General features: G+C 50.3%; 1 protein-coding gene across 1 annotated transcript in view; it reads left to right on the top strand.

The window, feature by feature from the left end:
• PPP1CB (protein phosphatase 1 catalytic subunit beta) overlaps positions 1–17,955 on the top strand; it is a 235,241-nt gene that overhangs the window by 62,888 nt on the left and 154,398 nt on the right. Inside the window, exon 2 of the mRNA XM_086926133.1 lies at positions 8,819–8,950. Coding sequence (XP_086782259.1) covers positions 8,819–8,950 — 132 coding nt within the window. The remainder of the gene's footprint in view (positions 1–8,818; positions 8,951–17,955) is intronic.

Here is a 17,955-nt window from a genome sequence, read left to right on the forward strand (position 1 = left end):
ATTAGGAAACAAAACGGAGACATCGGCGTCTCCGAGAACCAGAGCTCCTCTCCCTCTACGGACACCAAGGTCCACATCCCCAAAGATGTTGTCCGAGAGTACTACAAGAACGACGACATCCAGCAATGGTTTAAGGCCTACGAGGTAGCCATGACCTCCCACCGTGTTCCGCGAAAAGACTGGGGGGGGCCGGCTTGTGGGGGAGATTCGTCAACGAAGGGAGAGATGCCCTGCTACAGCTCCCAGACGCTGAGATGACCTCCTACGAGCATATGAAAGCCGCCCTCCTCACTCGCTATGGGCTCACCCCCGAGATGTACCGGCAGCGATTCCGAGACTGTAAAAGGATCTCCGGTACCACCTGGGTAGAATATGTGAACTTTTTTAGCAGAGCCCTAGAAGGATGGATCAAGGGCAGCCAGGTCACCACCTACGAGCAGTTGTTCGATCTCATCGTATGGGAACACCTCTCCAATAACTGTTTCGTCGAACTAAGGCAGCATCTCCTCTACAGTAAACTGACCGAGCCCCGGAAACTCGCCATTGAAGCAGATCGATGGGAGAGCACCCAGGTCCCCCGGAACTGGGCGGGAGACCAAGGCCGAGCCTCCCAGGGATCCCACCGTCGAGGCGGCCATGGCCGGGGCCGGGACACCGCCACGGTGCCTCTCACCAGCACTCCCCCGTCCCTGGCCGGGAGAGGAAGCCCTCCAGTACGGCCGGGACCCCGCCCCAACGTTATCTGCCACAAAAGCCAGCGACCCGGTCAGTACGCCAACGACCCCAACTGCCCGAGAAACCAACCATCCAACCCCACAGGACTGCTAAACCGCCAGATCACTGCCTTCTCCCTAGGGGAGAAACAAGGCGAAGAAGTCTAAGACAGTGAACAGTACTAGCCCGAGTGGGAACCCGCAGCCATGTCCCTGGTATGTCTGGGCGAAAGAGACCTGGTCCCACGGGCCACCATCCCGGCCAATAGGCAGAAGTACAGCCAGTGGGTCACCATTCATGGACACCGGGCCGAAGCCCTCTGCGACACGGGAGCCAGCGTAACGGCCGTCCGTTGCCATCTGGTGACCCCGGATCAAATCCTGCCCAATGTGCTATGCCCAGTATGGTCTGCGGATAACTCCGAAAGCCTGTGCCAGATGGCCCGCGTCCCCTTTGAATGGGGGGGGATTGTCAGGCATGCTGAAAGTGACCGTCGAAGACGATGCCCCCGTAGACTGCCTCCTGGGGGAACGACCTCGAGAGCTCCCCCTGGACTGCCGTTGAGCGGAGGGAGCACCTGGGGATGCTTGGCCTCCCTGAATGGGTCTGTGCAACGACCCGATCCATGGCCGCCCGCACCATCCCCTCCACTGAAGAACCCGAATGGCCCGAACCTCCACTGCCCGTAGTCACTGAAGACACTGACCCTGAACCCGGTCCACCGGGGCCCAACGACGAAGAACCTGACCCACTCCGCGACCTCCCGGAGCTGGCCCAGTGGCGCCAAGAAGGTGGCCCCACTCAAGAACCGTTCCGCCAAGAACAAAAAACGTGTCCCTCCCTCGAGGGGATCCGACAGCAAGCCGCAGCCCAGAGCGCAGGGGATGCCTCAGGGGCTCACTGGGTCTATTGGGACATGAGCTCCTCTACAGTGAGCAGAAGATTGCCGAGCTAGGGGCAAGCCGGGTGCTGGTAGTCCCCCTCCGATTCAGAGACTTCCTCCTGAACCTGGCTCATGATGTACCTCTCGCCGGGCACCTGGGGCAGGATAAAACTTACAGCCGCCTGGTGACCCACTTCTACTGGCCCAAGATGAGGAACGATGTGATAAACCACTGCCGAGCCTGCCCCACCTGCCAGGCCAGCGGGAAGAGCGGCAGAAAAATAAAAGTCCCCCTGCAACCCTTCCTGGTCATCGACACTCCCTTTGAGCGGGTAGGGATTGACATTGTGGGGCCCCTGGAGCCCCGGACATCACAAGGTCACCGGTTCATACTCGTCCTGGTGGACCATGCCACCCGCTATCCCGAGGCCATACCTCTCCGGACCGTGACAGCGCCCGTGGTGGGCCGAGCCCTGATGGGGATCTTCTCACGGGTGGGCTTCCCCCGAGAAGTCGTCAGTGATCGGGGCACGAACTAAATCTCCCGATACATGAAATCCCTCTGGCAACAGTGCGGGGTCACCTACAAATTCACGACCCCCTACCACCCGCAAGGTAACGGACTGGTAGAACGCTTCAATCGCACCCTCAAGTGTATGATCATGGGCTTGGCGGAGCCCTTACGACGCCAATGGGACGTGTTGCTGCCCTGCCTCCTATTTGCCTACCGGGAGGTCCCACAGAAGTCCCTGGGATTCAGCCCCTTCGAACTATTGTATGGGCACCCCGTCCGGGGTCCCCCGAGTCTGGTCAAAGAAGGATGGGAGGTGACCACCCAGAATGCTCCTCCTGATGTGTACCAGTACCTCCTGACCCTCCGGAACCAGACTCGGCGGTTCAGGGAACTTGCCAAGGCCAACCTCGAAGCCAGCCAAGAAGACATGAAACGGTGGTATGATCAAAACGCCTCGTCCATCGAGTTCGAGCCGGGACAACAGGTCTGGGTCATGTCCCCGGTCGAACCATGCGCCCTCCAGGACAAATGGACGGGGCCCTTCAAAGTGGTGGAGCGCAAGGGGCCTGTCACCTACCTGGTGGACATGGAGTCCCCCAGGAACCCCCTCCGGGTCCTCCATGCCAACCGACTTAAGCCTCACTTTGTTCGCTCAGAACTTAGCCTCCTGATGGCTACCGACAGCGGGGCTGAAGAGGACTCCGAGCCACTGCCCGACCTCCTGAAGACCCTCGAAAAAGACGGCTCCTTGGAAGGCGTCAACCTCTCTTCCACCCTGACCCCAGCAGAACGCCACAGCTGCCAAGACTTATTACGACAATTTGCCGATCTATTCTCTCACCCCCGGGGTCACACCATGGTGCCTCCACGATGTCGACACCGGGTATAGCCCACCTATACGGCTCCGGGCCTACCGCGTTCCCGATCGGGTACGCGCCTGCATCCAGTCGGAAGTATCCAAGATGCTGGCTCTAGGAGTGATCAAGCCCTCCGACAGCACATGGGCCAACCCGGTCGTGCTGGTCCCCAAGGCCGCCGCCCCTGGTGTCGCCCCCAAACTTAGATTTTGTGTGGACTACCGGGGCTTGAACGCATTCACCCGAACCGACGCTCGCCCTACCCCTCGGGCTGATAAACTGATCGACCGCCTGGGGGCCGCCCGCTACCTGAGCACCTTCGACCTAACTGCGGGCTACTGGCAGATCGGCCTCACCCCGGGCGCCCAGGAGCGATCTGCCTTCTCCACGCCTGATGGCCACTACCACTTCAACGTGATGCCCTTCGGGATGAAAAACGCCCCCGCCACGTTCCAGAGACTAGTGAATAAGGTGCTGGCGGGGCTCGAGGAGTTCAGTGCTGCCTACCTAGACGATATTGCGGTGTACAGTCTCCACTGGGCCGAACATCTCCAACACCTCCATGAGGTCTTGGCCGCCCTCCGACGGGCAGGACGAACAATAAAAGCCAGCAAGTGCCAAATCGGCCAAGGGTCCGTGACCTACCTGGGGCACCAGGTGGGAAGTGGCCAGGTGGCCCCCCTCCAACCCAAGATAGCCGCCATCCGGGCCTGGGAACCCCCGGTCACCCAAACAGAGGTCCGAGCCTTCCTGGGGCTCACGGGATATTACCGGCGCTTCGTGAAAGACTACGGCAGCATTGTGGGCCCCCTTACAGAACTCACGTCCAAAAAACACCCACCGAAGGTACACTGGACACCGGAGTGTCAGGCCGCCTTTGAAACCCTCAAAACAGCAATGTGCACCGCCCCCGTGCTCCAAGCTCCCGATTACAGCCGGGAATTCATAGTACAGACCGATGCCTCTGATCACTGCGTCGGAGCAGTCCTCTCCCAAATCAACGCAGAGGGAATTGACCAGCCAATAGCCTTCATTAGCCGACGTCTGCTGGCCCGAGAACAGCGCTGGAGCACCATTGAGCGGGAGGCCTTCGCCGTGGTGTGGGCCCTCAAGAAGCTCCGACCCTATCTCTTCGGCACCCACTTCCGGGTCCAAACCGACCACCGACCTCTGCAATGGCTGATGCAGATGCGAGGGGAGAATCCAAAACTGTTGCGTTGGTCCTTCTCCCTGCAAGGGATGGACTTCACCGTGGAGCATCGCCCAGGCAACGACCACGCCAACGCAGACGCCTGTCACGCTACTTCCGCCTCGGCCAGGAGAATACCCAAGAAGATGGGTGACTCTCCCTGCCTTCAGCTGGGGGGGACGCGTGTTGGACAGGGCCTCGTGGCGTGGCCCCACTCCTCCCGCATGGCGGGTCCTGGACTACCTCGACCCCTGTTCTACGACCAAGAGCGGCACCTTCCACGAGTGCCGCCCCTCCGGGCCGCCCCCAGCTCTCCCCCGACGGAACTCGACCTCATGTCCTCAACCCTCCCGGCTGGCCCGGACCATCGTCTCCGGCCCAGCCGCCATCTTGGACCCTCCACAACCAGGCCTCGTTGCCTCGGCCCGACCCCAGCCGCAGGCCCAGCAAAGCCCCGACATCGAGGCACCACGATCCGACCAGGGGGCAAAGAGACCACTTGGCGAGTCAATGGAGGAAGGAGTTTCGATGGTCCCCCATCCGCCTAGTTTCGATCGCCCACAGCCTCCCTGGGCGCTGGCTCCACCCCCCTGCTGGGTGTCTGGACTCTCACATCCCGGACCCCCCCGACCTCCAAGTGCGAGGGTCCGGACATCAAAGGGCACCAGACCTATAACTGGGGCAGCTCTGGAGCAGCAAGGCAGTTGTATCCTGGTTTCGAGAGACACCGAGACGAACTCATCTTCGTGGAGTCCGGCTGGCGCTGCCGCGGCTCATCTTCGTGAACCATCCTTGGAGCCCTGCTGGCGCTGCCGCAGCCCATCTTCGTGAACCATCCTTGGAGCCCTGCTGGCGCTGCCACGGCTCATCTTCGTGAACCTTCTTGGAGTCCTGCTGGCGCTGCCGCGGCCCATACCGGAGAATCTTCCAGCTCAAGGATTGAGAGCAGTGCGGCAGGCACCCCTGTACCAGACCGGTACCAAGACTGTCCCGCTACCCCCTTCCCGCAGAGACTAAGTTTAGAGGGATCCCAGCATCCCGTTCCTTCTGTATTTGTTACGATAACCTGCCTAAGAATACCGATAAAAGTGTTAAGAACCTATCTTTGTGTGGCGTCCATCTGTGGGGGGGTGGTTACTCGTCCGTACGATCTAAGGAGAGGACCTTCGCCAGGAGGCCTCTCCCCCTTGCTCGGCCGACCCTCAGGTTTCCCGTCTAACAGTGTTTATGCCCTATGTGATCTTGCGCAATTTGTGATGACCTGCCTAATGTGATTTCTGCATCATGTGTAATGTTTTATACCTCTGAATGTATGTGATGCTTAGGAGGTTGTTTTTCCTAATATAGGTCCTACTAGTGAGTTCATGATTCCCTGCGTGTTATTTTCCTAAGGTGGTTAGGGTTGCGTAGGTGGTACTTACCTTTCACCAGTGGTTACTGGTTGTGTGCTACATTTTCTATTTTGGTGCTACAGTGATTATTATTCTATGTTCTACAAAGTGCTAATTCCTACAAGTATCCTAGTTCTAAAAGTGCTTAGTCCTGGCAGTGGTCCACGTGGCCCTGTCCTCTACATATATCCCCTGTAAATTCTGCCCGTTGGCACATTGTAAAGTGTGTGTTTTTATCTATTGTGTTTGCTACAATACAAAGACTATTTTATATATAACCTTGTGTGGAGTTTCCTTTGTGGTGGGCCTTGGGTGTTGTTGCTGGGTGCGCGCACAAACACTTAACCTACATTGCCTCTGAGATTAGCCTTGCTGCTCGCGTCACGTTACCTAGAGGGTGAGCAGGGGTTATCTTTGGCGTGTAACTCCCTTGCCCTGACTAGAGTGGTGGTTTCTGCCTGGCTTTGGCGCAAGCCTTAGTCAACCGGAAATCCCATTTCTAACACTTCCCTTAAGGACCCCAAAGGAGGAAACAATAATTGAAGAAGTACTGAAATATAAACAGGAACACAACACATCTCCCTCCCTCAAGTCCCTGGGAAGGGAACCTAAAGTGGGGGAAGCATAGTGTACTGAACAGATTAACTAGTCGTAAACAAAATCTTTGTATTTGCTTGGTTTAATCAAGCTGCGACCAACCCTACTAGTGGTGGCCTCTTCTAACATAGCGTCTCTATCTGCCATGTGTTCAGGTGAAGGGCTAGCTTCCGAACCTGATGAGCCCCTTGGCTCTCTGATGATTAGGTCTCTTATCGCATGTGAGTTTCAATGCATCTTGATCCTCCCCAGATGTGGCAAAACTACTCGTGCAAGGTGATACTTCTGGAGCACCTGTACTTGGGTTTCTGTATTCATCAAGAGACTCAATAAGTTTGTTCTCCTGAACATCACTGGTGCCATTGTTGCCTATTGAAGTAATTATACTATCGCCGTCTCCCTCAGATTCATATGTTCCTTGACGCAAACACAAACATCTATGTCCTGTTCTACCACATCCTTTACTTCGTCCCTGGGCTTAGGCTCTGTAATTTTTTATTTTAATTTTATTTTATAACATCCGACTTTGGTGCTTTAAGCCTGTTCTGCCCCTTGACAAATTGTCCACTCTTTCTCATGATATCTCCTTCTTTGATGTTGATTTCTTTGCAGTTAAGTTTAGTCAAGCTTCTCTTTGTACCGTGCTTGTGTCTCTTGGATTCTTTTCCTGTCCGTTTCCGCCAACCATTCACTTTTCCAGCTGTCTTGATCCCTCCAGTATTTTCCTTGGCATTTGTTGTCCTTCCTCTCATGGTTTCGAAAGGGCATACTAATGTTTTCTCTCCCATTGTTATCACCTTAGCTGCTTCGCAAATATCCCTCCCCAGTGCTGCGCTGTCCATTGGAACTAGTGCTGAATGGACGTCCAATGGTCGTGCGCAGCACTGGGGAGGTAGCGCTCGTGACGGCCGTTGGCCGTCAGCAGCACTTAAGAGGTTATTCTGTACCCCCAAATCATCTTGTTAACTTCCTTTCTCCAAACTTTTGCCATTTTTAGCTAGTTGAATTTTTCTTTTTATTACCTTAATAAATCTTTCCACAGCCCTGTTTCCAGCCAGAAGTGGTTTCCTGTCAATGAATTGCTTAAAAATGTCTGATGTGAACAGACTCCCATTACCACTAACTATAGTCTTTGGTATACCTTCTCTCGTGAATATGCCATCCACGAATGTGACTAGGTCAGTTGCATCCACCTTCCTGCAAACCCTTATTTCAGGCCACTCTAGGAATTGTTCAATTAATACCATCACGTGTACCCCTTCCTCCTTTCATCTTATGGGTCCCATTATATCGACATCTACTCTCTCCAATGGCATGTTCGTGCATTTCAACGGTTGCAGTGGGGGACTGAAAGTTGCCGGAGTCTGGTCTGAATGCTCACATTGTATGCAATTCTTTACAGCCCTTTATTTTTCAATGACACATGGTTCTGAGTTGTTCGAGTTAAGAGTAATGCCTAGTTTACTTTGGTCCTTTCATCCAAGCACAGAGGGGCCCGTGATAGCAACATACAACTTGCTGCTAGTTTCTATCTCTATCTCTGAATTAAAAGTTAGTTTTCTGAAACCCATGAGTTCAATAGGTTCGCCCGTGAATGTTTAAAGTGCGATATCTGTTTTTTCCATTTGCATCCCAAACTTTTTTTAAAATTTATCTCTCCACACCTCACGGTTGATTATCGTGCACGGTGAACCAGTCAGCCACAGCCACAATCTCTATATTCACACCTCCTATTTCTACCATGCACATGGGTTTCTTCATTTTGTCTTTTTCTTTTTCTCCATTATCTTTTATTTCAGTCACATTCAGTACACACAAGTTGTAGTCAGTCATCTGATGAGTTTTGCTCGTCCTCTTCCTCATTCTCAACATATTTTACATTTGCTTTTATTTTCCTATAACAAGCCTTTTGAAAATGCCCTATACGACCACACTGAGTGCATTTGTTATTCCTAGCCGGACATTTCCAGTCATTAGCCGGATGTTTTTCGCTACCACATCGGTAACATCTTAATTTTTCATACCTGTTCACTCTTTGCTCTTCCTTCTCTTCCTTCTTGTAATCCACAACTTTCTTTTTGGTTCCGCTTATTTTAGCCACTACACTTTCTCCCTCATTTTTATTTTTATTCTCGTTTATAACCTCTTTAGCGCATCGGCCAGTCAATTCTGCCTTCTTAACAATATCATGAAGGGTTTTCTCCCCCCTTGGCCCATAGTGCGTCCTGTATATTAGGGTAGGCAGAACACATTACTATCTGATCCCTAATCAAATCCTCATGCATGTTATCAAATTTGTACGTGAGCGCTAAGTTCTTTAGGGCTGATACATAGTCTTCTATGCTTTCCTCCTTACCTTGTTTCCTTCTGTAAAATGTATATCTGTGTACAGCAACACAGACGGCATCTAAGTCATCTATGGCTTCATTAAATAAATGTTCACCTCCTTCTCTCACTTTTTTTGTGATGTTGTCGTACACGTTTAACCCACCTGCTCCTAAACAGTGTAAAAGTATTTTCTTTTTCTCTGGTTTTAGTGGTTCGTTTTCCTTATCAAATGTAGAATTGTTGCCCATTCTGTAGCCATACCAGTCACGGTAATTTATTTACCATTGTTGTAGCATTGCTGACCTATGACTGCTTCAAGCATTTTTCTTTGTTTCTTGTCATTAGTGCGAGGATGTCGCCCTGGAAAGATTGTACAGATGACGGAAGCGGAGGTTCGTGGTCTGTGTATAAAATCTCGAGAGATTTTTCTCAGCCAACCAATTCTCCTTGAACTGGAAGCTCCTTTAAAAATTTGTGGTGAGTACATAATTGATCGAGAACTTTGTTGCTTCAGTTTGGATTGTGCAGGTCATCCTTTTCAAAAGTGTACATAGAACTTAAATGTGCTACTGTCTTCCCGATCTTACCCACCGTATTTAACGTTCTTTTATTGCGCTAGAAAATGGGGTCAGCAGTACATTCCCAAAACTAATTTTGTACAATGTGAATAAAACCTAAATTACATTATTTTTAATGTTTCATATTGTGCCATAGGGTTTAATCGTATCCATTTTCTCGCAATGACAGCCGCTAAAGTGCATATATCTGGCTCCTATTTTTTCCTAAAGTCTTTACAAGTTGAGTCATTGTAGGAGCAGTGAAATACTAGAACAGTTTTCACATAGAACAAAGAGTTTCAAATATAGTGGTGTCTCGTTTTAATGTGCTTAAGCAAGATTCAAAAGTGGCTTAGTAATGTTGATAGATTGATTTGGGCAAACAGCTGCCAGCCAGTGATAGCATTTTTCTTTGTTTATTATCTTATCGTTCCTTGATTCCACTGCCCTCAAGTATCTGGTCTACTGAACCCTGTACCTCCTTAACAGAATCTTACAGATTGTGATATACGACTATAAGATGCTTGTTGTAAGTCTAATTATCCTAGTTTCCCAATTTAGCTCTCAACTGCATTTTACTTTTTCATTTAATTCTGCTAGGTTTATGTAAACAAAGCTCCCATTCACCACATGCAATTACCTTTTAAGGATTTTATTGTGATTGTCCAGTGGCATGGCGATGTTTCACTTTACGTATGTTTGAACCCTGCGTTTTAATAGTTTTAAAAATTCTGATACTGTTAATGCGTTGAAAGGGTCAGTAAACTCACTCTGAGAAAACTGAGCATATCACAATATTTACTAAAAGATGGAAGCAGAACAATATTTTTTTACTGTATGCACGCTTCTTCCCTATTTAATTAAACTTCACGTTGGCGATGTAGCAAGACTATATAGGCAGCAGTGAAACCTCACGAATAAGTTAGCCAATCTTGATATCCACTGTTTTTCAAAAATGTACTCCATTTCAAATAGATCAGGTTAAAGCACTTACCATTTTTTAGTTAATAGCTCTCTCTTGATATGTATCTAGATTTGTGCTACAGGAGTACCAATAGCAATCCCTTGGCATTAAGCTCAGCACTAATTGTGTTAATCTTTTCGTAGTTATTTGCTAATGGTGCCTGTGAAGGTTCCTGCTGCTATAATTAAATTCAGAATCGTCTGGGTAAGTTAGCTACTGCACCTGAAAGAGATGGCTTAATACTTCAGTTGGCTTGAAGCAAAAAAGCCAGCTTCATGTTCTAAGATCCCGTACTTGATGTGGAGAGACCTCATAACTACTCTAACCATGTGCACTTCCAGACAAGCTTAAATCATCCCATTGTAGCCTATGTAATGTTTGTTCTGGTAACAATCTTTAGTGTCCTCAAGAATTTAATTTCAAGATTTGTCTTGCTTTCAGTCCCCATCCTTAACGTAAACATCAAAACAGTACCGTGACAGATTAACATGCATAGCCAGAAATAAAACCGATGGTAAAAAGGTGCACACAAAGTCAATGTGTTGCTCCTTGATGGAGCGACCTTTAAGTTTAAACTCAAAGCTGAGTGCGGCATCTCTTTGGGTCCTTTTTAATAAACCGCTTCACCCTTGTATATATTCTTAGGTTCTCTGCCTGGAAAGACAGTGGAACATAGATTTCACACCAAGTGAAGGCGATCTGAGCTAGGAGCACGGAAGGCACAACTGCCGCCCCTTTATTCTTTATTATACCACACCTCAGTCTGTTATTAAGATATTGTCGGAAGTCCTAGACCTTATGTCACGAGTAGACACATACAGTTCAAGAGTAGGATTTTTGTTCTGTGCAATCATCTAGAAATGCGTCTGTCTAGGCTTAAAAAGCTCATTATTGCACATGAACTTTTGCCCAGTATAGTGGAAGAGGAGGAAAAGCTACTTATCTTTAATACCCGTGTCAATAATAGGTATTCCGTTCATCAATCTCTTGCTTCTTAAGGTATCACAGACAACTTTTAAAAGTAGAGAAAAAACATGAGTCGCACGAGGCACTTCAGATTACAAACACGAATTACCAATTCTTCACTTCACTTGTGAGAAGGCACAATGACCGTTCCAAATAGAGTTGTTGCACCAGTCAGTTCCGGTTACACACGCAGCGAGTTGCAGTTCTGCACCACTATGAGGCACAACATCCGGTACACGATAATACAAGTTGCACCAGTCTGGTCAGCTCACACTTAAACACTCACTCTTACTATCACATTCACACATGCAAGTGCACTAGAGCCACATGAGGTAGAATGAGCACTACTTGAGGTACACCCCCACCTCCGAAGATCTCACCCTGTGAATCGGACACCGCAGGCAATGAGCATGCAGTTGGTGTGTCACACAAGAGAAATGCGGCACGATCGAACAAACGGATCACGCGGGGTCCCAAAACTGATGAATTTGCTCACCAGTAGACATTTAGGAGTGTCCCAGTCCCCACGGTACAGGAACCACACCTCCTATGTGAGCCAGATTCTGGGGTGCCGCATTAGGCAGTGCAGTCTCGAGACATGAGGCTTGGGTCCATGCTTACACCACGCTACAAGTTTGGATTTATTAGCAGAGGCGGGCACTTGAGAGGGCACCACTTTCCAGATGTCACAGGTTGAGAATGTAGGTCCTTCAGGGAATATCTTTGAGGTCTCAGATCTCCTTAGAGAATTGGAGGCCTGCCGTCGGGCCAATGGAGAGCACACTTTAGTGTGCAACACTACAACATGTACTCTGCCCAGGCCAGTCTCTATTTGGACAGTTATCCTCCATGTGCACACAGAGTCCTCTGACAGTGTGCACCACACAATCTGGGTTCTTCGGTCCCCATGTCCCCACAAGCTTATCATCTTTTGCTGAAGGATGGCACACGTAGTTATACTGTTTGTCTTTGAAGTCTGGGTGGTTTACGGGCTTTTCCCTTTGAACATCCAAACAAAATGAGAGTTAGGGAGAGTAAGCAGACACTCTTATTCCCCGGTAATATTCTATAAACAAAGAAAGAGTGTTCAAAAGTGGTGTTAAGCCACAGTCAGGAGCAAGTAAACGGCTTCACTTAAGACGTTAAAGACAGCCCTCACTCACCACCTAGTGATGACATGCTTCATCATTGGGCCCCACCAAAGAGACCGAATGTCTCTTTGGTGTGCTACAACGCCAGATTTACTGCGGAGCGGGTTTGGTGAGTTTAGGCGGTGTTGTGCAAAGAAAAAACTAGTGAGTGGTGAATGGTTAAAAAATTGTCCGTAGTGTATCAAAATTAATTTAATTCTAATGATCACTAAGGGCGGTAAGTTAAAAATGATGTGTTGGAAATTCGTCCACAATTGAGTGGTAGTTTCCTAAATATCAGTCGACATGTTTCAGCCACGAAACGGTATGAATTTACCTGGCATTCATCAGGACTCTGCTGTAAATCTGGCGTTGTAGCACACCAAAGACATTCGGTCTCTTTGGTGGGGCCCAATGATGAAGCATGTCATCACTAGGTGGTGAGTGAGGACTTTCTTTAACATCTTAAGTGAAGCTGTTTACTTGCTCCTGACTGTGGTTTAACACCACTTTTGAACACTCTTTCTTAGTTTATAGAATTTTCCCTTTGAACCACAGATGTCTCCCCTAAATTGTAGGCCTCTTTGCCATGGGGCCTTGGAATGCCGATCTTAATCTTTAGTGGGGCCATGATCCGGCCCCCAGAGGCTAGGAGTTACAACCTCTATCTTCAGTACATCCCAATGTGGCCTCAAATGGCAGAGGTCTGCCATTATCGTGGGGAGCCTATATTTTATGGTTGTCGTTTGGGGAATGTGCAGATGTGCTTCCCCGCGCTCCTGGTGTCAACTGAAGCCAGAAACCACGTACCCCGAGACTCTTGGATCGTAGAAATATCCATAATCTGTGTCTTTTCTATGCGGGTTATGCCTAAACCACATCTACCCAATGGTTAGGGTTGGCACTGGGAATCCATTTATATGAACCATCATGAGAATGCTCCACTGCAATACACCATTGCAGTGCGAAGTATTTTCAATCACTTCCCCGTATTAACTTATGGGTAGAGCAGGTAGGGAAAACACATAGGTATTCCTTACTACCCTGGCACTCGTGCGCTACTTCGCACCCCAACCAGCGGTGGCAAGCGGGACACATAGTTCCAGCACCAGTGCTGTCAGCGTGCCCACCCAAGTTTGCACAACAGACTGGACACCTGTTTCACAAGTAGGTGTCTGTGCGCATGCACTAACCAGTGTTAGCTGGTGGCACGTGCAATTATGGGCAACACAGGTGCAGGTGCCACTCACAGCGGCCTACACTGACAAGTTGCTTCCATGAGTTTTACCCACGATAGATACCAGTGCGCACCTACCGGTCTGCAATGACAGATCGGCCCATCAACGCCAGTTGTTTGCGGGGACATAACTCCATCCATTATGGGACACCTTGGCTGAAATTCAGCCTGCATTTCCTGAGGAAAGGATAGGATCCCACACTGTCCCACATGCTGCATGGGAGGGAGTAAGGGGGAAATCCAGTGACACCCAGAGTCCCTTAGGGAGATAGTGACTATGTATGAACATCTAAATATCAGTTCTGAGCACCAAGAATTGTAAAGTTAGCTGGTTTAAGAATTGTTTGTTTTGAGAGAGAAGACAAAGAATTGATCATTTTGCCTAGGGCCTGGTGGTCAATGTAAAAGTACTCCTGAAAATGAGCTTGTAAGATTGATAACTAATGCTAGGACACAGGCACCCACTAACCTGGTAACAGGCGAATTCCACAGGAACGAAGAGAATCTCCCCACACTCCCAAAAAACAGCTTCCCAACGAAATGTGAATGATTCTCAATTAGGAACACTGCTCAGAGGGAGAGAAGGGAAAGAGTTAACCACTGTCTACTTCACTCTACTCTTGTAAGTAAAATAGGCCACTCTCACTGGAAATGCAGGGGCAGTGACAACTAAAAGATAAGCAAAAAGGCAATCAGTTGTCTGTCTGTATAATTATAACGACCAAAAACACTGCATCACAGTGCATGCCAGACACAAAGAAGAACCCTCTTACCAATATTTTCTCCCAAGGGGCTCAGTAGCAAATGTGTGGAGTTAACATCACTGTACATCCAAAGGCCGGTAAATACTTCTTTCCCAGTGAGTAAATAAAGTCAAGTAATCGAAATCGGGATACCAGGCAATGGAAAAGTCAAACTTCAAAAAGAGCATTACTGCTGCAGGACAATGAAAGAAGGGCGATATGAGAGTAGGGAAGGGAACGCGTAGCAGAGTACGAAATACAGGTATGCTGCAAGGGAAAAATCAAGGGGATTGGGTTCTGGATAGTAGAAAATGTCATCAGCAGAAGAGAATGCTCACACCAGGTGGCGCGCATCATGGAGCCGTCTCATTTATGAATGGAATTGAGATACAATGTGTTCGGTTTCTTGTTCACTAACGAACTAATGGCAAGCGTCTGGCTGGAAACAATGTTTCTCTGCAAAGGCTTTTGGCGTCCACCGGCAGAAACAATGACACATGCCAAGCTGGATACAATGTGTTCGAGGCATGTGGGCTGCTGAATTCATATCTGTGCATAGATCGCCGCCTAGTGTTGGGTCCGGATGATTGCACATTGTTGTCCTGGAAGAGTCTTCGAAGTATCACGAGATAGGAGGCTCCTCCCCTGGACTACAGTGCGCATGGGCATCGCCTCCATCCCCAGATTGTTTTTTTCCGCCATTGGGTTCGGATGTGTTTCGGTTCCCTCTGTCGGAATCGATAGTTGTTTAACTTTCCTAACTTGAGACCAAAAGGTCTTTAGGACTCGCGTCGGTATTGTCCATCGTTCGGGTTGGCTTATTTATCGGCTCCGAACACTTGCTGCCCTTCCGCGTGCTGTCGGCGCGGACGGGCCTACACGACGCTCCAGACTACTTCAACATGGAACGAACTCCGTTTAAGAGGTGCCCAGTGTGTGCCTCTAAGTATTCGCACCTCGACGTGCACCCAGTGTGCAACAAATGCTTGTCGCCGGACCACGACGAGGCCAGGTGTATGGCCTGCTCCAAGTTCCGGTCGAAGAAGACTCTCAAGCTACGTCGGGCCGCAAGACTGCAGGCCCAGTTATCGGCACCCTCTCCAGCCAACATCTTTGAAGAAGACGTTGAAGACGACACCGTTTTACAAGTTTCGGACTCTGAGCCAGCGTCGGACGATGAGAACTACGACGCGGGAGATGAAGAGTTCGAGGAAGTCGTCGAGGAGGTAGGGGACGACGACGGGGCCATTGCCACCATGGAGGATAGCTCGGAAGAGGAGCATCCTCATATTGACTCTGGGGCCGAACCCCAGCATAAGGCCCAGGTCGAGGGATCGCCTTCGGGCCTTACCCAAGACCTCAATACTCGTCCCACGGCCCCGCCTCCGGGCCTGGCCACGGACAGAGATGCGCCACTCCCGGTACAGAAACCGAAAGTGAAGCCATCAGGATCCGCACCATCCGTGTCGAAACCGAAAGTGAAAGTCGCACTGGTGGGACCAAAGGCTCCAGAGGCCTCGGCGCCGAAGAAGTCCAAAATGGCCGCCGAGATCAAGAGCCACGCCAAGATGGCCGACCCGAAGACACCGGTGTCGAAGCCTAAGGCAAAGACGCCTGACGCGGCTGCGTCGGCGCCGAAGATGGTCGACGCGCTGAAGGCCCGCGTCGACGCCAAGAAGGTCGATGACCCTAAAAAAGCCTCAAGGAAGCGTCAGGACGACCCCAAAGCTCTGGCTGCACCGATCCCGGTCGACAAAGCCAAGGGCGGTGATGTGTCGGCTCCAAAGACCGTGCCTTTGATCACTGACCCGGATCATGACTCGGAGGACTCGCTCGAGACGGTCCAACCCTCGCCGTCCTTTACCAAGAAGGTCACGGAGTCCCTTCAACGCATTCGGAAGGATGCAGTGGCTCCCGAACCAAAGGTTGTGGCGCCGAAGCCTCCACAGAAGCCGGCTAAGGCGCAGACGCCGATCCACTTCGCGCTGCCGCCAAAGACGACGCCGAAGGCTTTCGCTCCGAAACATGGGGCTGGGGTGCCCTTGAAGCTGGTGTCCACGCCTAAAGCATCTTTGGTGGTGCCGAAGCCTCGGCTCCAGCCACTCGCTGACTAAGAGCGTCGAGAGGTTGTCATCGACGCCAACACAGGCAAACTCTCTCTCCTTAAAAGGAAGATCACACCGGAGCCAGTGTTGGAACATTTTCGTATTCCACTCAAAAAGAAGTTGGCTCTGCGGGTACTTCTGCCCCTATGGAGCCTGCATCTCCCGAGGGCCTCGAACTCTCACCCACTCACTCTAACGCTGGGGAGGGTGACGGAGACGAGGAGGAGGAGTACGATTATCCAGCGTACTCGGATCCAGAGGAGGTCAATGAGCCATGCTCTGCTGGAGGCGACCCTGAGGACCCTCAGTCAGGACAAGAGCCGCAGCTTTTTGCTGCGAAAACTTCCCCAACAGAGGACTCTGCTGCCTTCAACGCTCTAATTGAGAGAGCTGCGGCCAATCACGATGTCGACCTCCATGCAGACCCAGTGGATGTCGATTTTCTGTTTGACACTTTCTCGGTGGCTGAAAAGACTGTCAAGACATTGCCAATGCTCAAAGGAGTGCTAAAGCACGCGCCAGAAGTTTTCAGGGAGCCCACCCGGGCGCGAGTCATCAATCCTCGTATTGACAAAAAATACAAGGCAGCGCCTACTGATCCAACGTACATCAAAGGACACTTGCCACTTGACTTTTTGGTGGTATCCAATGCACGCAAGCGGGCAAACTCGCAGACCACGGGTGATGCTCCTCCCCCAGACAAAGAATCGAAGATCTTTGAGGCCTCAGGAAAACGCATTGCTGCGCAGGCAGCTAATATTTGGCGCATTTCAAACACGCAAGCCCTACTTGCACGCTACGATAGGGCACACTATGACACCCTAGAAACACTTCTACAGCACTTACCTGATCAGTACAAAGAGGGAGCTGAAATGTTAATTCAGGAGGGGAAGCTCATCACCAACGCTTCCATTAAGTGCGCACTGGACGTGGCTGATACCGCCTCCAGAGCTATAAACACTAGCGTGCTACTGCGTAGGCATGCTTGGCTTAGGATATCAGGCTTTAAACCAGACATACAGACAACCATCTTAAACCAAACAGTTAATCCAGACCACCTGTTTGGATGTGGATGCAACCCTTGAAAAAATGAAAAAAGACACAGACACTGCTAAGTCTATGGGGGCCCTGCAGTCCCAGCAGTTTCGGGGTGGTTCCTTTCGCCGCTCCAATAACAGAGGCACCTCAAGGGGTCAGGCATCACAATCCACGCAATACTATAAAAGCAACACCCAGACCTCGTACACCAACAAGGGTAGAGGTGGTTACCGGGGCAACAACGTCAAGGCCAGAGGACGTGGAAATAACAGCTCCAGGTCCTCCACTGCCAACAAACAGTGACGCCTTGTCACTGCCCCCCGACCACACACCAGTCGGGGGGAGACTCCAGCAGTTCCTGCCCGCGTGGAAATCCATCACCACGGACAGGTGGGTCGAATCTCTTATCCAATACGGTTACTGTCTGGAACTCACTTCCACTCCACCAAACATACCTCCAAGAACCCGTCCTATGTCTGGCGAGCACTTGCACTTGTTGCAGCAGGAGGTACAAGTCATGCTGCAAAAAGGGGCAATAGAGCTCGTTCCACTGCAAGAAAGGGGAACAGGGGTTTACTCTCTGTACTTGCTAATCCCCAAAAAGGACGGATCCCTCAGGCCCAACCTGGACCTCAGACCCCTCAACTGGTACATTCTGTCAGAACATTTTCATATGCTCACGCTGCAGCAGGTTCTCCCTCTGCTTCGGCAGGGGGACTTCCTGGCTACTCTGGATCTCAAG

This window comes from Lissotriton vulgaris, chromosome 6, assembly GCF_964263255.1.
Source record: "Lissotriton vulgaris chromosome 6, aLisVul1.2, whole genome shotgun sequence".
NCBI classification, from domain to species: domain Eukaryota; kingdom Metazoa; phylum Chordata; class Amphibia; order Caudata; family Salamandridae; genus Lissotriton; species Lissotriton vulgaris.